General features: G+C 46.0%; 1 protein-coding gene across 1 annotated transcript in view; it reads left to right on the top strand.

Annotated features, from left to right (window-relative positions):
• The window catches only part of CNTNAP2 (contactin associated protein 2), a 1833533-nt gene that overhangs the window by 1700235 nt on the left and 107275 nt on the right, over positions 1 to 26023 (top strand). The window contains exon 21 of the mRNA XM_074366860.1: positions 14118 to 14211. Within this exon, the coding sequence (XP_074222961.1) occupies positions 14118 to 14211 (94 nt within the window). The remainder of the gene's footprint in view (positions 1 to 14117; positions 14212 to 26023) is intronic.

Raw genomic sequence — 26023 nt, 5'->3', positions numbered from 1 at the left:
TGACAGGGAGTCCTAGGGTTGCAGGAGCTGGGAGGTACTCCTTCCAGCCACGCTCAGCCTGGTATCTTGCACATAATAACGTGTGTTAAATTGAAACGCTTCCACTGATTCTGTGGACTTGGATCAGACACAAGCCTCTTGGTGCTCAATTTCCCCAGATCTGGGTAGAACAATATCCTTTTCTAACTCCCTTCCCGGGGTATGAGAACAAAGATGATGGTCACAAACCACTTCACGTTCTTCCTTATACACTATAACGCAGATTGCAAACTTGAGTCGTAAAATTTGCTTGGAATAATTATAGAATCAGAATGGTCCTTAGAGGACATTGAGTCCAACCTCTGACCCAACTTAAAATTACCACCAGTTCCTGCCTGACATCACCAGGTAAGAGAAATGTGCTATTCTTTTTTGCTCTTTTATTGAAGTATAGTTGGTTTACAATGTTGTGTTAGTTTCAGGTGTATAGCAGAGTGATTCAGTTATACACATTATATGTGTGTGTGTGTATGTATATATATATTCTTTTTCAGATTATTTTCCATTATGTTATTATAAGATATTGAATATAGTTCCCTGTGCTGTACAGTAGGTCCTCATTGTTTATCTGTTTTATACGTAGTAGTGTGTATCTGTTAATCCCAAACTCCTAATTTATCCCTCCCTCCCCAAAACATGCTTTTCCTTCTAAAATACCATTTATTGATTTTCAAATTATAAAATTAAATATATTGACTGTGGAAAGTTCAGAAAAGAACAGAGAAGAAAATTAAGTTTGCTTGTGGGTCCCCTTTAAAGCCACTCTTTAAATTACTGTTTCTGTAAAACCACAGGTGGTTTTACGTGTCCCATAACTTCATAGAAATGGACTCACGGAGCATGCAGCCTTTCATGTCTGGCTCCTTTTGCTCTGTGTAGTGGTCCTGAGATGAATCCTTGTTGCTGTTGTGTGTGTGTGTGTAGTTGTATTTTAATTGCTGAGTAGTGTTGCATTCATGAATGTACAGCTGACCCTTGAACAGCCCTTGGATTTGAACTGCACGAATCTACTTATGCAGATTATTTTCAGTAGTAAAACAACCTGAGATTAGTTGAGTCCAAGGATGCAGAACCGAGGATACAGAGGGCCAACTACAGAGTTATACTTGAATTTTCGACAGTGCAGAGGGTTGGCATCCTTCACCCCGTGTTGTTTAAAGGTCAGCTGTACCAGTGTTTGTTCGTTCACTCCCTTTTTGATGGACATATGGATCACTTCCAGTTTCGAGTTACTGTGAACAAACCTGTTATGAACATCTGCCTACATCTGTATATTGTGGACGTACTTTTTTCATTTCTCTTGAGTAAATGTCTGAGGATGGAATTGATGGCTTGAGTGGTAAGCATATGTTTAAATTTATAAGAAGTTATTTTCTATGTAATGTTCCCTCCAGCAAAGCTGGAATGTTCCAGTTGCTCCACATACTCACCAACACGATGTTGTCACTGTTTTTAATTAGAGCCATTCAAGTGGGTTTGTAGTGGTGTCTCATCTTGGTTTTAATTTTCTTTTCCCTGATGACTAGTGAGGTTGAGCAACTTTTTATATGCTTTTTGACCATTGGTAAATCTTTTGTAAAGTGTTCAAGTCCTTGGCCCTTTTTTATTGGACTGTTTGCCTTCATATTACAGAGTTACAAGAGTTCTTTACATATTCTGGAAATGATTCTGTTGCCAAATGCATGCACTGCGAATCTTCTCCATTTTCTCTTATACCCATTTCCAGTCATGCTTTTGCCCTCTCCTGTGAAGCGCTTCTCATCAAGACCATCCATGACCTCTTCACTACTAAATCCAGTGCCTGATTTTTGGTTCTTGTATTATTCCACTTAAAGGCAGTATTTGATACAGGCAACCCCTTGACTTTGAGGCCATCACCCTCTCCTTGCTTCCTCTTAACCTTGTTGGCCCTTCTGCTCAGTCTCCTTTTCCTGACCTTCAGATGGTGTACTTCTGGGCTGGTTTTAGTCCTTTTCTCTTTTCTGTTTTTATCAACTTCCCTGGTGATCTCACCCAATGTCATGGCTTTAAATTTTAATCTAGATGCCCCAGACTTCCAGCATCAGCTGTGGGCTGCCTTAGCACTTCTCACTTTCCAAAAGACTCTCCGTAAAACGCTCATCTATTCAACAGTGTCTGGGTGAGCCATCTGTTTCCTGCCATGACCCCAACTGACACCCCATGCTTGTTTGGAACCTATATGCAGCCCTGTGAAGATTCTTTTTAAAGGCGTCTTATCTGGTTCAGCCATAGCCTCTAAACTATATTCATTTTAAAACTGTGTTCTGTTATCAGCTCACTCTGCAAAGACTTTTAGAACCGTTTGCCCAGAGTTAGGCCAAAATGCACAGCTTGAGAACACAGTCCTCCATGACACTGCCCTTGCTTCCGAACAGCCACAAGTTCAGGGGTCCCAGACCACCCTCACTTCTGACCAGCTTGCTGGAAATTCAGGGGTTCCCACTTCTGACCAGCTTGCTGGAAATTCAGGGGTTCCCACTGACCTCTCAGTCTTGATAATTTAGCAGAATGACTCACAGAACTCAGGGAGGTGCTATACTTACAATTACAGTCTTATTACAAAGGATGCAAATCAGGACCATCCAAAGGGAGAGACACAGAGGGTGAGATTTGGGAAGGTCCCAACAGCAAAGCTTCCTTGTCCTCAGGACATGTCACCATCCCGGCACCTTGATGTGTAACAGTCATGCAGACCAGGGAAGTCCTGCATCCGCGGGTCTTTTGGCTTTTGTTCTACAGGCATGATTGATTCATTCATTGGCTATGAGGTCCAACTCAATCTCCAACTCTTGATCAGATCACCTTGAGCCACAGTGTTCACCAGTCTTCTCTCTGGTAGAAATTCACCCCCTTCCCAGGATTTCAGGGGTCCTCTCTGTTTCTAGGCTCTTTCTTCTGTGGTTACTCTCTCCATCCAGTGTGTCCACACAGCATGAAACCCGCCAGCTTCTTTGGTGTGCAAGCACATAAACACTACAGGCGTTCACTGAACAGCAGCCTTTGTTGAACATCTCATGGTCATGGGGAGGAGTACACAGCACGTTGAACTCTTCGACGACAAGCGGCTGAATGTCACACGTTGGAGATCTGTGTCCTCCACTGTCACCTTACCCATCCCTCTGTAGAGGTTTCCCACAGCCCTCGCCCCAGGCAGTGCCAGGCTTTCTGCTTGCTCCCTGAGTCCTTCTCCTGGGCTCCCACCTCCTTCCTCACCTGCCTCCAGGTCTCCCCACTCTGATGTGCAATATGAGCTTGACTCTTCCTAAAACAGGATCCAAACTTTTAAGCCCAGAGCAATCAGGTTCTCAGCAGACATAAAACTTGAATCTGCCCTTCCTGTTAAAAAAAATTGCAGTTACAAACACCAACAAGTTGAGAGGGGTGCTACACCAGAGTAACAACAGAAAATGTGACCCCAGCCGTGACTGGATCAAGTCCAAACCTTACCCCCGGCATTCAACCCCTCCGCCATCTGTATCCTTTATAACCTGCCATTGCCGACTGTCATTTCTCTCCAGAACACACACTAAGGACCAACGAGGCTGTCATCTCAGCCCCTCTACAGAGAATTGTTGTACGTATTCCTCTTTCAAAGTGCCTCCACCTGCCAAGCTAAGTACCAAGCCTAATGGCGGGTATCCTCCGTATCATGCGATTTAGAATTCGGAGCATGACTTTACCTTTGATTTTCATATATTGTTTTATAACATTATTCCCTAATTGTGTTATAAGTCTTATTTCCAAGATGAGAGTCTGAGCGCCTTGAGCCCATCTGGGAGCATCTCCTTCCGCACATCTTCAGCTTCACTCCGAACCACAAGGTGGCTGGACAGCAGAGTGGCCCAAAAGCCTTTGTGTGGTGTGGGGAGGTGTTAGGCATCAAGTCATTTATTAAATACATGCCTAGGAGGAGATATAGGCAGGCGGGTAGTTTGAGTCCGATGCCAAGGTCTCCTCCTTCCCGCAGGGAATTCCCCTCAGCAGTCGGGTCGCCCCTGACAATCATCTGCCTGTGCCCAGGTGGCCTGGGGGATGGGCAGGTGTCACCTCCTCAGGAGCACATGCCAGCACATGCATCCAGGTGGTGCAGCCAACCTGCGCACTTCCGAAGATGTGACTGGCCGTATACCTCTGGGAGAGGCTCTTCTTCAAATAAAGTCCTCGTATCTGGACCAGAGACAGCCAGGGCCGCACGCTGAACACTTGGCAATCAGAGTAGCCACCCACTTTGACACCAACCAGTCCCAGCCTCCGCAGATAAACAGCAGAGCATCAGTAACGTCACACACGCCAGCAACAGTGGCTTCCCTGTTCGGAGACTCACTAGACAGACGGTCCTATACATCATTTTTGCTGACGGCTCTATTAAAACTTCCCCCATACTACTCCCCCAGGAACTTGCCTGGAACCAAACTTAAACAGCCAACCCCTGAAAACACATGCTTGACAAACCAAGATTACAGAAGCCAATGAAGACTGAAATAGAAAAGGTCTCAGTCAGATTTATCATCTTGACACTGTTTCTGATCATTGTTCTCATTCATAGTTCTTCATTCTTGTCATTTAATTAATAAAACAATTTAGCGGTCACATTCTGTAATTTTAGCAACATGTGTTAACACCTATTTTCAAAATTGATCATTTCTAATTTTTTTTAACTTCTCTTCTTTGTCTTCCTCCTCCCTTTTCCCACCCATTGATTTGTTTTTCCTCAGTCCTGGAAAGTCATTTTACACATTTTATGAAAATGTGCTTTGCCTTGAGCTTTTCAGGAAAATACGACATATGGAATGAATTTAATTGACACTAATTGTGTTCATTATTATCTAAACCACCCACTATGTGTAATCATTAAATTTGATGGTTATTAAAGCGATTTTAAATGTAAAAGCGTATAAAAACCATGAGCTATCCTCACACTAGCTTTGTAAGGAGGAAACTGGAAGTATAGTCGCTAGATGCTGGCTCAGATGTTGGTTTTTGATGCTTTATAATCGTCTTCTGAATTGTCACGTACAAGTCGAAAGACAGACCTGAAAACCCTAAGTATGTTCTGGCCAGATTCTCTGAAAAAGATACGTATCATTTGGGCCCTTCCTATTAGAAAAGTCTTCGAAATTAACTGTATTTTTAAAATGCTCTATCAGCTATGAAACGAGAGTTTCTCCTCTGCTTCTTTGACATCTATAAACGTTATACAGATTTATTGATACAAAGTCAGTTTTCTTTTTCAGACGTTTCATGCTTTAAATGGTATCCAGTGTTTTTCCAGTAGGTGGAGTCTTAAACTAGGGAAAGTAGATTAACATTTGCAAGCTGATTTTTTTTCTTTTTACTGTTCTGAGAAAGTTTTTATATAAACATAAATCACCTCCTGGGCCCACTAATTCTTATAATTGCATCAATACCGCAGGATTTCGATTACACTATGAGGCAAAATATATTGTGCTGATTACATCACCGTAATAATGAAGGCATCGTGACAGTAGTAATAAGGACCTATAATACCTCTCATTTTGAAATTGCTTATCAAGCCATAAATGAAAGCTCCTGACATCTCTGAAAGGGAAATTATGCACATGTACAGGAAAGACGGATCTGTCTCTTAAATCCTTTATTGCTCAAGCTTTAACCATTTTTGGAAATGAGCATCCTTATGGGTTTGGCTCTAGTTCCAGGCTGACACTGTCACTAGGGCAGATCACCAACGCCCCCTGGTGTCCTGCTTCCTGCTCTGCATTTGTGAGGGGAAAGGTGATCAACTAGCTCTTTCTAAGGCCTCTCCCTGCTGGAACATCCTGATGAACCTGCCTTTTATATTAACACGTCGCCAGGGTGCATGTTGGAAGCACATCTGCTGAGATGTGTATGCTCATCACGGCAGAGACAGCTCTGGTCCACGGCCTGGGTCTTAGAACTGGATGTGAGAGAACTCTGCCTCCCCTTACAGGGTGGTGCCCCTCTCCTGCCCTCCGACCGTCACTAGGCTTGGCTGCAGGGGAACCACCCAATGAAGGAACACTTTACAAGGTGACGCCCTGGACCTGAGTCATAGCAGAAGATTCTGCTCACAGCTCCAGGCACTTGGGAGAATACTATTCCTTAGGCCCATGGTAGCAAAACATTTTCTATCAAAGAAACCTTAAGTATTTCCTGGTTTCCTTGTTTTACAAATGAGGAAACAGGTCCAGGGAATTTTCATGACTTGTCATCACCCAGCTGTTCGGCAGCAGAGCCAGGACCAGTATCCCCACCCGTCCGCACTCGCCCGGACCACCCTCTGTCTTAGGCTGGAAGTCTAGGCAAGTTCCCTGGTGACCCTGGCAAGGGGAACAAGAAGATTCCCATCCTCCAAAGAAGGGAAGCGAGGTCCTGTGGAACCGGGTCTTCTGAGGGTGGACAAGGAAAAGCAGCCGCCACTTTTCTGCCTGTTTGCGTTCTCCTGGCCAGGTGGTCTGGATTGGAAGAGAGCCCCCAGCTCCCCTTAGCACGGTGCTCTCCATTCTACAAAGGCTCAAGGCCGCTGGATTCAGCTGGGTCTTTGCTGGATGCAGAGGCCAAGTCACCTTCCCTTGGTCTTAAAGTGGAAGGATCCCCGACCCAGGCCGGGCTGAGGAGAAGGGGGCCCAGGAGGTGGGCCGTCTGCTTAGATTCTAGGCTGCACACCCCTAGCCTTGCCGGAAGTTAACTAGTGAGATGGAAGCCCTCCGCGGGGTTGAGCCCAGCTCATCGGGGGCTGTGAGGAGGCCTGGCCCAGCGAGAAAGTAAGAGGGTTAAATAAAATTCCCAGGACCAAAACGGGAGAGCAAGAAAGCCTCCAGACAAAGGGCACAGCGCAAAGGGAGCCCTGCAGCACATCCGCGAGGAGGTAGTGGGGCCAAGGGCTCAGAGAGGTTGAATCCGGTCAACACAGAGCAAGAGAGCGGGAGAGCTCTGCCCTTTTCTCTGCCCCCCCCCCCCCATCTAGGAAGACGCCAGCCCCCGCTCCAGTCACCTCAGGGCCATGTCACCTCCCCCGAAGCGGCAGAGTCTCCCTGGCTTGTCTGTCTGCAGGTCACTGAGGGACCATCCTTTGGCAGAGGGGCACCACCGGGCACGTCCGCGCCCCTCCATCACAGGTGCTCATCGCTGTCCCAAGTATGAAGGCTGAGCTGGTTCTCATTCGTTCCGCGGTTCTGTTACCAGGGAGAGTGTGTCTTGGCCTCTTTCCTCTCTTTAAGTATCTAGAAAACAGCAGGGCTTCTGAGCAATTCAGGCCAAAAGCAAATTAAGGTAGAAGTCACCAGACCTTCCAGGAGGCCGCCTCCCATCTGCATCCTTGGCTGCTCTGGGAATTTCAGGGATGGTCCCATGTCCTGGCAAAACAGGTGGCGAGAGGCTGGCGTGCTGGCCCCGCGGGGGCGCACTTGCGGCTCTCAGCCGTGTGGTCCCAGGAGAGGGCTGTGCTGAACTCACAGCTCCTGGAGAAGTGGAGTCTCCCACAGCAAATCCAGATCCCAGGTTAGTCATCAGCCCGTCTCCTTGGACGCAGTCTTCCAGGAGGGAGTCGGGCTCACTCAGCAAGCCTGACAGCCGCGAGGTTCTGTGAGGGCTCCAGGCAGGTGCATCATGCACAGAGCTCTTCTCCTCTAAGAGCAGGAGTTCTAATGGAAGTAAATACTTGGGTTCCCCTATCTTCAGTACACACACACACACACACACGCACACGCACACACAAACACACACACACACACACACACACACACACGACAACGAGGCTCATTCAATAAATGTTTCCTAAGATGACACAGGCCCATTTCATGTGTGTCGTGAAGGGACCAGGAGATTTGCTAGATAATCCTGCAGGAAAAAAAACAGCCCAAAGCCCAGAAGTAAGGTGACAACATCCCCTGGGGTCCGACACCCGGGTGTCTCTCCTCTGCCTGCTCTCAGCCCGCTGCTCAAAGTCTCACCAGCGTGTGTGCCGGGGGCCCTGTGCTAGCTCTGGGAGGAGGAGCGGTGAATGGGGCGTGGCCCCGGTCCTCGAAGGGTCACTGTCGAGGCAGGGATGGGAAGGGACGGGCTGTCACCCTGGAGTGGGAGGCAGATCCACAATTAACTCTACTGTTTTGTCTCCCGTTCACATCTGTGTTTCCTGTGTCCTGTCCGTAAATGAGAACCATGTGACATGGAGTCACAAAGACGTGGAAAACACTTACATGAACTCACCCCTGCTCCCGGGCCAGGTCCTGCTCCTTCCCATTCTCAGCTGTGAATGGCCTGGGGCTTGCAGGACCCCCTCTGCAGACCCTCGGATGGGATGGAGAATTAGGTGGGAGGGAGAGACACGGTCCCTGCTCTTCAAACTCTCTCTCCGGTGAAGCCCCTCGGAGCTTCGGGCTGGCAGGGGTGGGTTGGGGTGGGTGACAGGTGAGACAAGCTGACATCTGTTCCTCATCCCTCGTTTCCACTTGCAGTGGCCTCGACCCGTGTTGAGCCTTTCGCTTCAATGCGGAAGAAAACATCCATCGAGATGGTATGTTCCGAACTCAGTAGCTCTAAGCTAATTCCCAAGGGTTACCCCAAATTAGGGATTCGGAAAGGAGGCAAGAAATCCCAGGCCCTTGTCCAGAGCCCCAGAAACGCATCCTCCGGGCAGTGTTTCCTGTCCCTTTGTCCCCGAGAGGGAATCACCCTGCCCCGGGCTATCCCCCTGCTCCTTCCCCACCTTCTCCATTTCATCATAAACAGGCTGACGGAATCGCTTCAGACACTGCCAAGACGAGCTGTGGCTTAAGACGGAAAATCTCAAAATCACACCTGAACGACATTAAAGCTCTGAACTCAGCGTGTGAGGCGCGAGCGCCAGGCTGAGTCAGGGAAGCGGTAAATGGAGAGCAAACGAGTGTCCCCCAGGGGTGGCCTGGGGCGCCTGGGGTCACGGTCTTTAACTTTAATGAGCCTCCATTACACGATCTCTTACTGCCTCCCACCTGCCAGCGAAATGGCCACCAGCTGAAATGTACAGAAAAAATGGCTCACTTGGACCCCAACGAAATCACCTTGAAATGGTTACACTTGACCGTGACAGATGCCCCGGGGTCCCTGCGAAGCGAGGTGGCCCCTGGGGATGTAAGTGCCGTGCTGGGACGGGCGCCCTGAGGCTCCGCAGCGGAGCTTCCCTCGCCTGGTCTGATTTAATGCTTTTTCTCTTTTCGATGTAAGTATTTAAGAGGTACCTGACCTCTTCCCTCCGAGGTCGAGCCAGCTGGGCTAGTTCGGAGACGGCTGCTCCCAGCTACCTGTCTTTGTAGCCAGGTGCCGCTGGCTTAGTTCTGCCCTGCCGCTCACTCCCTGTAAGGTAGGCGAGATGTGAAAGCCTGGCAGACAGGAGCCGCTCAGCACGTGTGGCCCCCTCTTCCTGGAGTAGCTGTTGGGGTCCAGTCAGCGGACAGAAACCACACAGGAGGGTAGACTTGGGGTGTCTGATAGAATTAACTGCAATAAAGGGAAACTTGAGATACAAGGAAACCCCTGTAGAGTTTCCTAGAGGCACCAGGGCTGAGAGCGGACCCACAGAAGGGCCAGCACGGGGGCCCCAGACCTCGCTGGAGAAGAGGGATGGTGTCCGGGCTGGGCAGTCACAGAGGGAGCACGCTCGGGGCCTGTGGCTCGGGCCGACCTCACACCCTCAGCAGACCCTCTGCTCCCTCCCTGCCCCCCAGCCGGCAGCACTGTCCGGGAGCCCCTTCTTCCCTGCAGCGCCCTCTCCTGAGAAAGTTTAACGTCAAGTTCACTTGATTAAAGGAACTGTTGCCCATCACAGAGCCCGTGTTGAAGGGTGCACTTGGAGCCGGGAGGCGATGAACTGACTATTGACGCAAAGAGACTCGCATCCCAGGGGCAGCAATGCGGGTGTCACTGGGCGTCTGGAAGAGCTTGTTTTAGGCGCTGGGCTTGTGCCGGGAGGATTGCAGAAGGCAGGACTGCGGGCTCTCCAAAAGCAGGGGCGGTTCAGTAATCGGGCATCATTGTAACAATTTTTGTCTGGGAGGCAGGAGGAATGGAGCTGGACTATAGTTGTTATTTGAGAAACGAGCCGGGAGAGGGGGATGTTCAGTCATGGTCGTGGTTTCACGAGCTCTTTTTTTTTTTTTTTTTTTCCTTGTATTAGTTTTGTTTTGCTGCTTAACAACTCAAGTTTCAGGGCTGAAAACAACACCGATTTATTATTTTCCGGTTCTGGAGGCCAGACATTCAATGTTAGAATCTGAGCTGATGCCCAACGTGCTGGCTGGGCTGGTTCCCCCTCACCCTCACCCTCACCCCCAGCCCTGGAGGCACCCAGAGGAGACTCCGTTTCCTTGTTTTTTTCAACTTCCCTAAGTCGCCTGCATTTCATGGCTCAGATGGTCCAGGATCCTTAATTTAGTCATATCTTCAGGATCCCAGAGCTGCTGTCCCCTTTCCCACCATCCTCTCCGCTTCACTGCATCCTTTCCCCACAGCCCGACCTCTGCCTCCTTCTGCGCACAGAGCAGGAAGGAGTGTGAGTGAGCAAGCGAGAGGGAGAAGGTGAGCCAGACCCCTCTCTCCTCTCCTCTCCTCTTCTATTACAGAACTGCCACAGACACGGGGGATTAATCTTCGTGAACGTTAAAGCCTTCCTGTACATCTTCAGCGTTTGTCGTATTTTCCATTTTAGTTGTTATAGAAGTCTCCTAACTGAGCAAGTTACTTGGGTTAGAATTCCACGTCATTGCACGTTTAGATTCCTGTCCAACATGTTTTCATGAATGACTTCATTAATGAATTAAGACATAGGAGTGTTTGTGACATTTACAGAGAAATCGAAGCTAGGCAGCATCCCTGATGACAGAACCAAGGTTCTGACCCTTTTGAGTAGGCTGTTACTAAGCTACAAAACAAAATAAGTCAATTTTAATATAAATAAATGTAAAATTTAGCTTTTGGTTCATCAACTGCATATATATTAGGAAAGGGAAGAGTTTAAAGTAGCCTGTGAGACAAACTAGAAATTTTAATTCACATAAGCTCAGTACAAATAATGTAAAGTGTGCCAGAAAGCCAAGTCTGTCTGGTCTGGGTCCCTTGAAACAGTTTAGGTAAAGAAAGGTAATTCCATCGTGTGGATCTGTGGACTGATATCACCTCGTGCCCACTGCTTGAAGAGTTGCATTAACAAATGTCAGCCCGTTTTTACTGAGGAGCTGCAGTGTGCTCAGCACTGTACTGGGCTCCAAGATGCAAGAAATATAACAGTCTAAACATAGAAATTTGATGCTTTTTAAAGATTGCGTACCATATATCCATGAAATGGTGTACCAGTCGTTCATTACAAGCGGTGATTTACTTGTATATTTACTGACACCTGAAAAGTTTCATGTTACACTGTCAGGTAATGAAAAGTAAATGCAAGGCAGTATGGGTAGTTCGATTCCATCAAATTTCTGTTAAAAAATTGAAAGAATAAAAAATTAACATTCATGTTTTTTCCCTGCAAATCTATTATTTTCTCTGTAATGAACATATATTGTTTGTGTCCATTTTTAAGTTCTTTAGATTAAATAGATTAAATTGTTAGAAGTACTTAGGGGGAGCGATCACCATGAAGCATAGTAAGGTAGCTTACTAATAATACTGGCAATTTACAGTTAACCTTTTGGCAACAGGTAGTTGAAGTGGATGGAGGAACGGCGCCAGTTACCCACATTTGCCACCAGATGGCGCCAAAGCAGCTAGCTAATATTCAGCAGCAGAAAGAGTTGCCTTTGCTCCAGAGAAACAACTTTATAAGATGTAAAATATTTAAGATTTTCTGGCCAGAATAAGTGTTTTGTTAATGATGCACTTGAAATTACAGAAAGCTTTTCAAGAGTACAGTCGAACATGCCAATGTTTGCTTTAATTGTGATTTTTGGACTTGTATTACATTGCTACCAGATACCCAGGCACACACGCACAAAAACTTACAGGACCAGTTCTGCAAGTTAAAACTTCCAAAATGCCTGAGCTATGACTCTTTGACTCTTAACCCTGAGTATTCAATAACCTGTAGGTTTCTAGTAAGCAGTTTCAAGATTCCAGCGTAGGTAGTCATTACTAATTAGCCATCATTCCTCAAAGCAGCTCACTCCCCTACGCTCCCGGAGAGCAGGTCAGCTTCCTGCCTGCAGCTTGGCGCATCTTGGCCGGTCACTGGGCAGGACGCGGGAGTCGGGGAGTGGATCTAGTTCCTGGAGTCCGTGCTGCTGCCTCCAGCAAGTAGCTTCCTGTACGCAGTTCCCACGGGAGGGCCCTGCCAGAGAGTGATGCAGTGTTTGCCTCTGACCCATGCCTGGCCATACGCTTACCTGAGCAGGTATTAAACTCACTTCAGTAAAACAAAAGGTTACAAAAGAGGTTTTTCCCAGGTGGATACAAAGAAGCACAGAAAGTTCTAGGAACTTGCAGTTGGGGAAACATATCTAGACTGTATCATTGTAAAAATTAAGCTGAAACAAAAAAAGACACTTAGGGACACAAAGGACAAGAGCGTCTGATTCTGGGACACCACCATTTGCACTTTTTTGTGGGAAGGATAATCAGAAATGTGCGTTGCTCCGACAGCTGTTACCTGTAAGCTGTTTCCCTCTGCTTCATTTATTTCTTCCCTCTGCTGCCAATTCAGTTCCACTACGAAAAGACAACTCCACTAGAGCAAAGGCGTGCCCTCCAGGCCTGATGTCCCTGCCTTGTGGCTGGAAGGAGAAATCGCCCTCATTTTAATAAGCAAAAAAACTCTGAATCTGAATCTCAGCATTTGAGTGCACATATGCATACATTCAATATGTATTCATATTTGAACATGTATATTCTGAAGATCAATTTTTATTGAAGTGTAGTTGATTTACAGTGTTGTGTTAGTTTCTGGTGTACAGCATAGTGATTCAGGCATACTTTTTTTCATATTCTTTTTCATTATAGCATATTATAAGCCATTGAATATAGTTCCCTGCAGCATACAGTAGGACCTTATTGTTTATCTGCTTTATACATAGTAGTTTGTATCTGCAAATCCCAAACTCCTAATTTATCCCTCCCCCACCTCTTTTCCCTTTGGTAACCATAAATTTGTTTTCTATGTCTGTGAGTCTCTTTCTGTTTTGTAAATAAGTTTATTTGTGACATTTTTCTTTAGATTCCCCATGTAAATGATATCGTATGATATTTGTCTTTCTCTGTCTGACTGACTTCAGTTAGTATGATCATCTCTGGGTCCATCCATGTTGCTGCAAATGGCATGATTTCATTATTTTTTATGACTGAGTAGTATTCCATTGTATAAATACATACTACAATTTGTTTATCCAGTCATCTGTTGAACATTTAGGTTGCTTCCATGCCTTGACTACTGTAAATAGTGCTGCTATGAATATTGGGGTGCATGTATCTTTTCAAGTTGGAGTTTTCTCTGGATATATGCCCAGGAGTGGGATTGCTGGATCATATGGTAACTGTAGTTTTAGATTTTTAAGGACACTCCATACTGTTTTCCATAGTGGCTGCACAAAATTACATCCCCATGAGCAGCTGAGGAGGGTGTGTTTTCCCCACACCCTGTCCAGCACTTACTGAAGATCAGTATTGGTCTGTAAGTAGATAGTGCCAAATGGCACTGGAAACAGTGTAGCTAGACGGTCCTAAAGAAACTTAATTGCTATAGACGCAGCATTTTCTGTCTCAGAGGTCAGTTCTAGAGATTGGATCAAGCGGATTTTACTCTATTAAAATGAACAAGGGTCTTAACAGGCAAATTATCCACAGAAAGTGCGCGTAAGCTGAGGAGCATCTCACAAAGGGTCTTCTCTTACCAAGCTCAAGTGATTTTCCAACAACCCCGGCAAAGGAGTGGCCGGACGTCCCGTTTCCTCAGGCTGTGTTTCAGTCGGCACTGATGAAATAAGATCCAGAAACTGAGGTTCTGAGGGTGACGTCATCCCCCTCAAGTGGAATATTTGTGTCCAGCGCAGGACGGTGACATTCTTCTAAAAGTGTGTCTTGTTTTCTTCCCGCAGCTTGATCATTATCCTTCTGTGAGTTACCATCTGCCGAGTTCATCGGACACACTGTTCAACTCTCCCAAGTCGCTCTTTCTGGGAAAAGTTATAGGTAAGAATTTGGGATAAAATTTCTCATGTAATCTTTTCTACAACTACTAATTTGCCTTTGAAACACATTGTGACTGGTGGTTGGGGCTTCTGAGTCAAGGACGGCAGTGAAACCCCTGTTATTTGGTGTGTGACGAACTAAAACACATGCGAAGCCAGGTATCTGCCTTCAGCTTCCTTACATAAAATCTGTTCCTTGGTTTATTAACGATGTCTACCTACTGACAACATTTAATTTAACTTTCTCCTGTTCTCAGCATATCAACATGATTCTCTCTTCCTCTCACTCTTGAGAAAGACACCTGATATGATTTGCAAATTAGAAGGCTAATAGGAATTGGAGAACTATGACAGAACATCCTCCCGTCTGTGTGATCATGAATCTGAGTCACCCTGGCCTTTCTTGTGACTGCAGATTGATGCTGTCTAGATTAAGTGTGGGTCTGACTGGTTAAACATTTCTAAGTGATCATTGTAAAGCCAATCATTTTTTTTCTAAGAGAATGTATATTGTGAACCCAAAATGTAAGGAGTAAGATGGTGGATAACATGCGGGTCAAGGAGGAGATGACTGTGTCCAGTGGGTGGTGGTGATGAGAATGTCACTCATCATTAAAAGTGATTAAAAGCACTCATTTAAAAGGTGGGGTGGGAGCCTCAGATAATAAGGAGAAAAGGAGACCCAACCTTCATAGAGAACAGCAAGAATATCCACTCATGTAGGACTTTCTCTGGGCCAAGCTCCATTTTAGGGACTTCAGATACCTGAACCCACTTAATCTTCATAGCAATTCCATGAGATAATCAAGGTGATCATCTCCGTTTCACAGATGAGAAAACTGAGGCACCGAGAGGTTAAATAACGTGCCCAAGGTGACCTACTTAATAAGTAGTAGAATCAAAACTTAGGCCCAGGCAGTCAGATGCCTGGGTCTCTGTCCCTAACTACTGTGCAGGAAGCTCTGTGTTGGCTGACTTAGGAATAAAAAGAGAGACAGAAGAAGATTTGTGCAGCAGAGGTTGACCAGTTGAGGGATAAGCCCTACATTTTATGTTAGAAACTGGCCAAGAGCAAAAGGTATTTCGGGCCCTAGAACCAGGTGAGAGAGCGGGCAGACGTAAGGCCCTGGAGGAAAGGGCCATGTCGTCAGCAAAAAGGCAGGAGGTGGTGGCAGTAGCTCAGTGGGTGGATGGAAGTGGAGAAGGAATGGGGGCTCAGACTCACGGCCCATCTGCTGCTTTAGGCATCGCGCTAAACTCCTTACATGTGTCAGTGTGACAACTTAATGTCACCACAATCCGGGGAAACAAGACCTATGATTATAATCCTCGTTTTACCGATGAGGAAACTGAAGCTGAGGGAGGCCACTCAACTAGTAGGTGGATCAAGTTTTGAAACCAGCTCTCTTTAATGAGAGTCCACGGCTACACAGATCAAAAGAACTTGTCATTAAGGGCCAAGGTCCAGAAGGAATGCGCTGAAAGTCTAGCGATGCCATTATCGTTTATGTACATAGGCCAGTATATTTAGTGGAGCAGAGCCTTGGCATCCATAAGGGATGGACCCTGAGTCATTGGTGAGCGTCCAAATGCCGCCATATGCATTCCCACCATTCAGTCGTGATTGCTGGAAAGTCTAAGTGTTCCTTCAGGGTGTAATGATTCCATCAAAACAAATTCTACACCGTGACACTATGATATTCCCAAGGTAACATCACCCATGACCATGCCTGAAACAATGGGCTTTATTGCTTTCATGGAATTCACAGTCAAGTTTTGACAGGAATGTTGGGGTGATTGCTAAGTTCCCTCTCCGACTCATCCATATTTCAGGTCATGGAATTAAATTCTCACTGTATTGCAGTGAGGCACAGACCTTCAAGGTCGTGAACAAACAACATCATAAAGGCAAATCCTCTACAACTGAGAATTTACTTTGCTATAAATCCGTGCGCAGCTAGAAGTGCAACACAAACCTCAGATGTAGGAGTGTCACACCCAGAGCTTTCTGTTCACCAAGGGAAAGTTTTGCTGCACATGTAAACTAACTGTGCATGCGGTGATGAGTCCTGTAAAGAAACAAACACCTGTAGGGAAGCCCGCAGTCCAGGGGTGGAGGTGGCCTCGTGGCCTCATGCACGGAGGGCCGGTTGAGGTGCTGCTGCAGGCAGGTCTCACACACGACTTCTAGCAGAGACTGGCCCCCATCCACACGAGCCCTGGAGCTCTCTGACAACCAAGGCAGTGTCTCCACCCTCCGCTGTGTCCTAACAAGGAACTAGTGCTCCAGAAGTATGTGTTGAATTAATAATGAATAAAAGGGAAAAGAAACAAAACGCACCTCATCACAGAAGCATACTGCGGAGTGGGAGGGCATGGACGAAGATGCCACTGCAGTCTGTGAAACTAGCACAGAGGTGAGATCTGGAATTCTCACACTCCCTGCATCTGGCTTTCCTATAAGCTTGTATTTGAGAAGAATGGAGCAGAAAGCTTGTGGGTTATGGAATCAGGCAGAGCTGGTGTCTCAGTCAATGCAGGTGGCCATAAAACACCTCAGAGGAGGCGGCTTAAGCACAGACATTTATTTCTCGTGGTTCTGGAGGCTGGGAAGTTCCAGATCAGGGTACCAGCAGACCAGGGGTCTGGTGAGGGCCCGCTTCCTAGTTTGTAGACAGCCATCTTCTCGTATCCTCACATGATGGAGACAGAAGCAAGCTCTCCCCTGGCTCTTCTTCTAGGGGCACTAATCTCATTCACGAGGGGCCCACCTTCATGATCGAATCATGGCTCCACCTCCTGAAGTCAGCACACTGTGGCTTGGGATGTCAGCCTGTGACTTTGGGGAGATAGAAATACTTGGTAGCAGCTGGTGGTATCGAATCCAGGCTCTGCACCACATCAGCACTGAACCCTTGGGTACTTACTTGAACCTCCCAAGGCCCGGGTTCTCTCAGTTACAAAATAAGAATACAGTGCCTGTTTGCAGTTGGTAGTGTCTGGAAGGTGGTGAATATTGTCTTTTTTCCTTTTTAACGAATCGATTTGCAGCAACCAGATCAGTACCTAGTGTATCAAAAGTGCTCAAAAAAAATTTTGTGGAGCAAACGGAATAAAAACCTTTTTAGTATTAAGCTAATAACATCTAAGGAAGTATCCAACATAATACCTGTAATAATGAAGAAAATAATTACCTTTTTTTGATGCTGGCCCTGTGCCAGTCATTATGGCGTGTGTTTTAGTACAGTGCTCCCTGTAATCCTCACGACACCGCCCAGACCACTGTCACCCTCATTGTATGGAAAAGGGACCCAGGCTCAGAAAAGCTAAGTTTTTTCTTAGAGCAGGTTCCCCAGCAGCAGCACTAGTGCCGTTTGGGTCAGATACACTAGCCTCATGGTGGGGCTGACTTGTGCTCTGTGGGGGTTCTAGCAGCATCCCTGCCCTCTATCAGCTGGAGTCAGGTAGCACCCCCAAGCTGTGACAGCCAAGTCCCCACCCTGCCCCACTAAGGGCAGAGTCACCACCAACCGAGAACCACTGGCTTCAAGTCCCCAGCTAGTCTTGGTAGAGGTCACATTTGGAAGAGATGTGTGACACCAAGAGCTAGGCACTGCCTCCTGATAACGCCTGCATCGTTCAGAAGGATGAAGAAGCCAAGAAGAGATCTGGTGCTCTGAAGATGAATTCTGTTAACATAATCAAAGGAGTCAGAGTGAGAACCAAAACAGGCATGTGGGTGCCTGGGGAGGTTAATCACTGGCCACCTCCTCAAGCCAATGTTTCTTTTAAAACGTGGTCATTTAGTAGGGACAGGATTGGTGAGAAGCATTCTTAAATTTCCCTTTGAAATTGACACATGCATCTGTGAGAAACAACCAATGTGCATTCACCAGCCATGTAAATACTCATCTGTAAAGACAGACTGAACTTCAGACGGATGTCTCCTGCACTCCAGTGAGGGTCTGACACCCCCTAGAGAGCCGTGCCCCGAGCTGTTGCTTAGCTGATTCAGCTCCTAATCAGAAACTGATCCCATAAAAGAAGGAAAAGGAGATGGATCTAAATAAATAATACGACTTCCCAGGGAGCCCTTTGATGTTTCACTGCTTTAAAAAGGACACATAAAAAGGGTGAAAGAAAGGATACCTAGTGAAGGACGAGTGTGACTTCTAAAGGAATGGAGGAAATATATTCTAGAAATGAAACTGTCAACCAGCATCAAAATTTGGGGATGAGTTGCCGTGTTTCTGAGTCCTCCAAGAAGGAAGTCAGGAGCACTAGCAATGAACAAAGCTTCACAAAGTAGAAATTTCACCAGACCTAGTTACGTCTGTTTTTTATCACTAGCTGAGTGATGTCATAGATTTTATATATCTGATTTTCAGCGACAGATTTAATAGTCTTTCAAGAGAATCAGTTGGAAGCCTGAAAAAGAGTCTTCTGTTTTACATTATGTTTCTCTCCAACATTTCTATCAATGCCTTGGGTAAAGACACAAATAGAATGTTTATTAAGTTTGCCAGTGACACAAAGCTGAGAGGGATGGTTTATAAGCTGGATGATAAAAAGCACTTCAGAAGCATTTTGACAGGCTAGAAAGATAGGATAAAAATAATCAGGTGAAATATAATGGAGATAAACTCAATTTCTGCACTTAGACCAAAAGAAAAAAAAAAGAAAGCACGTGAGTAGAGGATGGAACTTCTGGTATCACGGAAAGGACTGACGAGGTTGGCTTCATGGACGGTTTGCTATGAGCTGGCATTATGTGGCGACTGATTTTTAAACAAGTAAAATACTGAGCTATGTTAATAGGAGAGTCATGTCCAGAGCGAAGAGTACAGTCAGACCTCAGAACCTCATTTTAACCTTCTGAGGAGACCAGATAGACAAAGGACCCCTAGAGGAAAAATCAAAATCCCGGAGGGTGTTTATACAAAAGAAGATATTATAAGAGAAGTGAAAGAATCCGTTTCAATCTTGGACAACTGCTCCATGAAAGAAGGGTTATGCTTTGTAGAGTTTTACTCAGTGGGACCAAAGTAGGCCAGTGCGAGGAAATTTTCAGTTCCCCGTAAGAAAGAACTTCCGAATAATGAGAGCTATTAAAAACAAGTGGCCATGATTTTCAGGTAGTGGACTTTCCAACATTGAGAATATTTAACGAAAGCTAAATGGAAATTCGCTCCATATTTTGAGGTATTTCCTGGATTAAGTGAGACCAGATGACATAAAGCCTAAAAACCCTTGAAACAAGTAGACTACGATGGAGTAATTCTCTTTTTGAAAACGGTGAGGAATGCAATACTAAAGCTGAGAAGATTCTCCCAGTCCGTGTGAGAAGTAAAAGGGTAATTATATTCAGGGTCCTTGGTGTCATGCCCCATTAGGAATGTATTACAGATGTGGATTTAGAAGAACATCAATACTTACTGCTCATCATGTCACTGTGCATTCATTGGTACTAAACAGATAGCCTGTGTTTTCAGGCTGGCAGTATTCATTTTAATTTTCATTTTAGAAAGTAAAATCTGAGCCCTCTTTTTACTTTTTTCAAAGTAACTATTTGTGCTGTTGCTGTAAATTGTAGTAGTACAAAGTCATAATAAAGTAGACCTATTTCATGACAGGAAGTATACATTTGAGACGCTGTGCTTGGAAGTTGAATACTAACTAATGCAGAGTATTTGTGACTTTACTGACCAGTGCTGTTTGTAAAATTAAAGGTGAACATTTATCCAGTTGAATTTAATATAGTTTGTAAGACATATTGGTTCCAGAAGCTATTTTCCAAGTTACCACTGTCCAAATAACTCTGGTAGAAGAGAGGCCTCTTGGTAGCCACTATATGACTTCCATTATAATCTAAAATGTGAATATTATGATCTGCTGATAAGAAATCCTTATTCTTGGGTTTTCCAAAACTTTCCGTAACTTTGTCAAAGCCTCCTTACACAGCAGGAAATGACATAGCCCTATCTTCATTCATGGGTGCGGTGGTACTCTATAGGCATTATGCTGCTCATTGAATGTTTCCAGACAAAAAGTCATGAGTAGAAAAGACAAGTGCAATTTCTGGGCTAGAAGATTCACTTGTTGACGCAAGATCCTCTCAGGTCCTTCTGTCCCTTTGGTATGATGTCTGGCAAACCTCAGGAGAGTGGTTGTTCCTTTAAGTAGAACTTAAGAGAACTCTGTTGACTTAAGATGAACCTAGAGCACCAGAAAGAAAGAAAAAAAAAAACTTTGCTTTCTTAAGCTACCAAGACTATAGGGCTGTTTGTTACTGCAGCACAACCAAGCCTATCCTGACTGATTCATATGGATTGCTGTTCAGAACAGCCTTTGCCATGAGGCCACAAGGGTCAGCATCTTACTCTATCCCTTACAAACACTATGACTTTAGCAAGTTACTTAACATCTTGTGCATTCTGTACCTCATGTGTGAAATAGTCATGGTTCCTATTTCACAGGATTTAATAAAATAATGTATATTTAACAGGTGGCACAGGGTCTGCCACATAGCGTGTGTGTAATACACATTAGTAGTTTTTAATTCAGTCATAATTAAACACATATGTAGACATTATTTGTTGCATGCCAGGCATTATATACATCACTGGAACACCAATGGTGTCCAAGATAGGCACAGTTTCTTAAGGGGGCTTGGGTTTTAACTGGAAGAAAAGCAAAAATGATGAGAAGCAGGATAAATGGCAGGTAGAAATGCTGGATTCGTGGAGCAGGTAGGAAGGGCACTTAACCCAGTCCCAGACGTGAGGGAAGGGTGGCATACCAGAGGACATGACCTAGAAGCTGAGGCCCGAGTGATACATTAGAATTATCTGAGCAAAGGAGTGGAGTGGACTGGAGGGCAGAAAGAAGAGGGATTTTTCAGTTTTCTGTATTGTTTATCAACCCACCCAATACTCTGTGGCTTAAACAATACTTTGTCATTTCACACAATTCCGTGGCCTGACTGGACGGCTCTCCTGCTTCATGTGGTCTCAGCTGGGGCGTGAGAATGACTGGACAGTCCAAAGTGGCCTCAGGGACGTGGCTGCACAGGAGTTCCCCTGGGGCTGTCAGCCCGGGGCTCAGCTCTCCACCCCCACCGCCCGGCCCCCACATCATGGCTGCGTGGGCTTCCACCCTTCACGGTGGTTGGTCTCTTCAAAGGAGCATTTGCAAAAGCAAAGGTGCGAGCTGGAGGTCTCTAAGAGCGTACACCTGTCTCCTTCACTACCGGCTGTTGGCCAGATCTGAGCTCCAGCCCCGATTCCAGGAAAGGGAAAGCAGACTCTGCCTGTTGATGGCTCAGAGTCAAGGTCACACTGCAGAGGGGCATGGGGGATGGACAGTATTGTTGTGACCATCTTTGAAAACACTGTTCCATGAGGGAGACTGGAACTGCAGTCAATTTCATTCGAAATGGTGGAAACCAGAGTAAAGAAGCAGGTGATGAAAATGCAGCGGCAGTAAGCTGGGTTCAGATCAAAACAGGCTTTAGAAGGAGGCTGGTCCAAGTGTTCTGATTTACCCAGGGCAGTCCCAGGTGCCTCCTGCCAGAACAAGAGTGAATTAGCAATGCCCACATTCACTCTAAAAATGTGACCCAGTGTGGTGATAAATTATATGATCATCTGTCTGGTTTGGGGTTCTGCCAAGAGGAGCGTTGAGGCCAGAGCTCCAGCCCCTTTTCCAGGAAAGGAGAAGCCCCTTGGTGGAGCAGTAGCCAGGAGACAGGGATGGGAATACTGGCTTATTTGGGAAAGGATCCCAGGAAATACCAGTAGGCGAGTAGGGAAATGAAATAGGAAAAGGAGTGGATCAGTATCAGGCCACTCACGTCTCAGGGACCACTGGGGACCCTAGGAGACAGTCCTGAACGTGCCTGTGGGTCTCAGACGAGCAGGAGGAAACCAGGGCATTGCCCATCTGCCCCACCACCACCACCATCAGGGCTGCTCCCAGGACTATTCCTCCCCAGCAGTGCTAGCTTGTCCCTCTTTCCCACCCCACATGCTCCCGACGCAGACCAGGAGCACAGGGGATCCCAGCCAGCTGTCTTTGGAGTCGGAAGTGACTTCAGAGGCATCTGCCATGTTACAGGATTTGTCACAGTCCTGTTAAGGTGTTAATGTTATCCTGGGGGCAAAAGGGGGTCATGGAAGGACTTTTTTTAATCAGGAGAATAACCTGATCAGATCGACACTTTAGAGAGCTAACACAATCCACAGAGTGGAAAATGCGTATCAGGAAGTAAGGGAGAGGCTGCAGGGAGACCAGACTGGGGGTTGCTATTGTTATAAGAGAGTTGCACTTTGTAATGCCTGGAACAACCTGGATGTGAAGAGAAAAGACAACGTCTTCATTTGTCAGTGGTGAGCGGATTTTCTTCCTGGAGAGCAAGGGCAGATACACCAAGGGTCTGGTCCGGTTTACAGCTGAGTCTGACTTGGTCATTTTAACAGTCCCAGCTGTTGGTCTGTGTCTCTCTTGAGTAAAAGTGCTCAACTCTCAAGTCACCCTCCCCACCCCCTGCTTCTTCTACAAGTGTGTGGAGGTGATGGAATATAGAGGGGGATGGGCAGTGAGATGTTGTAGCTTAAGTGTTCTTTTAACATCCTCACAAGGAGGGTCATTGCCAGTCCTTCCTTGAGTTTGTGAGATCTGCCATCTGCTGGCCTCAGCCCAGGGTCCTGCATCTGCCTGGTGGCTGGGGGCGCTTCTGGCCTTGGATGGTAAGATCTGAGGTTGATAAACTTATAGTCCATCCTTGACTGAGGCAATGCTCCCAGGGAACACCTGCCATCACCCCCTTTGCTGCTCCTGTCTGTCACTAGAGGGGCCAGACCTCTGAGTCACTGTCGTGTCCTCTTCCCTCCCCATGGCAGCCTTGTGGCAGAATCATCGGCTTCATTTCAGGGTTTACTCCTCACAAGAAGAGGCTGGGGAGAGCCAGAGACCACGTCTGCTCACTCTTCCTCCCTCTTTTGATGAGGCTGGGTTACCCCACGTTGAATGCAGGACCCCTAGACACAGCTGTCTCCTCCCAGAGCCCCAGATTGGGAAGCAGTGCCAGGTACCTTCGGTCTTCTCCTTCACCCTTTATAAACACACTTTCTGCTCTCCGGGCCAAACCTTAGCTCTTCTCTCTCTCTATGTGCCTCTCCTTTTGCTCTTAGTCTTCTTGGGCTTTAAAAAAAAAAAAAAAAAAAGCCTTGCTTTTGCTTCTTCTACCAGTTAGCTATTGACAAAAAAGAAGTGCTGTGTAACAAACATTTCCAACAATCAGTTTTTTCAATAATCTGCAAGCCAGTTAAGAGTCAAGCCACGTCTGTCATCTTCCTCCCAGAACATAGGGTTACACAGGCATCTTCGTCTCCAGCCAATGGCAGAGACACAGGCAGCAGTGTGAGCACTTTTCAAGCCTTTGCTCTTGTCATGCCCACTAAGATGCCATTGTCTGAGTTAAGCGATTTGGCCAAATCCAGAGTCAGGGAGAAGAAAAACAGACGCTGCTTCTTCTGTAGGAGAAACAGCAAAGTGACATGGCAGAGGGCTCAGTGATGGGGAGGGAGAGAGAACTGGGGGTGGGGGCATTAATGCAGTCTACCGTATTCCCTTTCACCAAGTTGTCCTGCAATTGAGAAATAGCTCATGTCTTTCCCACACTGGCTGGAAGGGTCGGTACTGTCTCTATATCACAGGAGAACTCTGTGACCTGCTTAGTCCCTGATGGCTTAAAAGGTATAAATAAAGGAATTTGGAGAAATCATTTATTCACTCAAAGGTATGTTGAACGCTTATATATGCCAGGTGATAGGGATGAAATGATAGAAAAAAAACAGAAGGCCTCGCCTTTATGAATCATATGTTCTCTTGGGCATGGGCGAAGACTGAGAAAACAGTTGTGCAATAGGATGTTAGCTAGTGGTGAATGCGATAAAGAAGGATAAAGGAGGATGCGGGCAGGTCCTCTCAGAGGAGGTCGTGTCTAAGCAGAGACCTAGTGACCTCCGGAGGGAACGCGTCCCAGGAAGCCTGAAGGTTGATGCAAAGGCTGGGAGGCTGAGGTGGCGGCGTGCTTGGCTTGTTCAGGGAACAGTGAAGAGGCCAGCACAGCTGGAACACGGAGGTGGCGGGACAGATGGAAAAGCAAGAGCGTTCGTAGGCTGCTGTGGCGGTGAGGTGGGAATTAGCAGAAGGCTCTGGTCTGATTGAGGTTTTAGACCCGTCATTCCAGCTGCTCGGAGCTGTACTAACTACAGCAGGGGTGGACGGGGAAGGGCAGGATGGACCGGGGAGACCCGTAAAATTCCAGGTGTGGAGCCCAAGTGAGAGACGGTGGTCTTGCACCAAAACAATAGCAGTGGCAGCAAAGGAGAAGTATTTGTGATAGGAGGGTGTTGCAGGAAGGGCACATGGTGTTTGGTGAGAGGTTGGACGTGGTGGGTGAAAGAAATCGATCAAAGATGGCTCCCTAAGATTTTGGCCTGAATAACTGGCTAAGTGGTGGTACTATTTACTGCAAGTATCTTTGGGAAAGAAGTGGTTTTGGGAGCAAGGGATAAAAATTAAGATTTTTGTCCTGGACATGATGGCATCCTGTATGTCCATCAACAAATGATTGGATAAAGAAGTTGCGGTGTACATATATATATCTATATAAAATATGTATTTCATATGTATATAATGGAATACTACTCAGCCATAAAAAAGAATGAAATAATGCCATTTGCAGCAAAATAGATGGACCTATATATTATCATACTAGGTAAAGCAAGTCAGATAGAGAAAGACAAATATTATACAATATCACATATATGTGGAATCTTAAAAAATGTCACAGATGAACTTATTTATAAAACAGAAAGAGACTCACAGACATAGAAAACAAATCTATGGTTACCAGTTGGGGAAAGGAGGTGGGGAGGGATAAATTAGGAGTTTGGGATTTGCAGATACTAACTACTATACATAAAATAGATAAAATAGATAAACAGCAAGGTCCTGCTGTATAGCACAGGGAACTACATTCAATATCTTGTAATAACCTCTAATGATAAAGAATATGAAGAAAAATGCATATAGATGTATGTATAACTGAATCACTGTGCTATACACCAGAAACTAAATACAACACTGTAAATCAACTATACTTCAATTGAAAAAAAAAGACTTCTGTTCTGGACAAGTTCAAGAGTATTCCGTGGTTGCAGAGTCCTGTGGTGCATGTTGGAAACTGAACAATCCCTGGAACAAATCCTCCCTACTTCTGCCTCTACCTGCCACTCCCTCCTCAGGCAGATGGTGTCTTGGGTTGATCAGGGCATGATCATTCCTCAGAAAGGCAAAAAAGAAAAGAGTACAACTCCACTGAGAGGGAATAGAGCTGTGTCTCCACACCATGGAATACTACTCAGTAATAAAAAGGAGCAAACTATTGAGACACGAAACAACTAGGATAAATCTCTGGGGAGTTATTCTGAGGGGGATAAAGCCAGTCCCCAAAGGTTGCACACGTGACGATTCCATTTACAGGACATTTTTGAAATGACAACATTTTAGAAACAGAGGACAGATTGGTGGTTGCCAGCAGTTGGCGACAAGGATGGGAGGCAGCAAGGGAAAGAGAGTCCGAGATGGTTGTGGATATAAAAGGGCGACAGGAGGAAGGGCGACAGGAGGGAGTGTGACAGTGCTGGAATTGTTATCTGGGCTGAAGTGGTGAACACCCAAGCCTGCACCGGCGATCCAATTGTATAGAATTAAATACACACACACACACACACACACACACACAC

The sequence above is a fragment of the Camelus bactrianus genome, chromosome 7, assembly GCF_048773025.1.
Source record: "Camelus bactrianus isolate YW-2024 breed Bactrian camel chromosome 7, ASM4877302v1, whole genome shotgun sequence".
Lineage (NCBI taxonomy): Eukaryota > Metazoa > Chordata > Mammalia > Artiodactyla > Camelidae > Camelus > Camelus bactrianus.
This window is presented reverse-complemented; position numbering and strand designations above follow the sequence as displayed.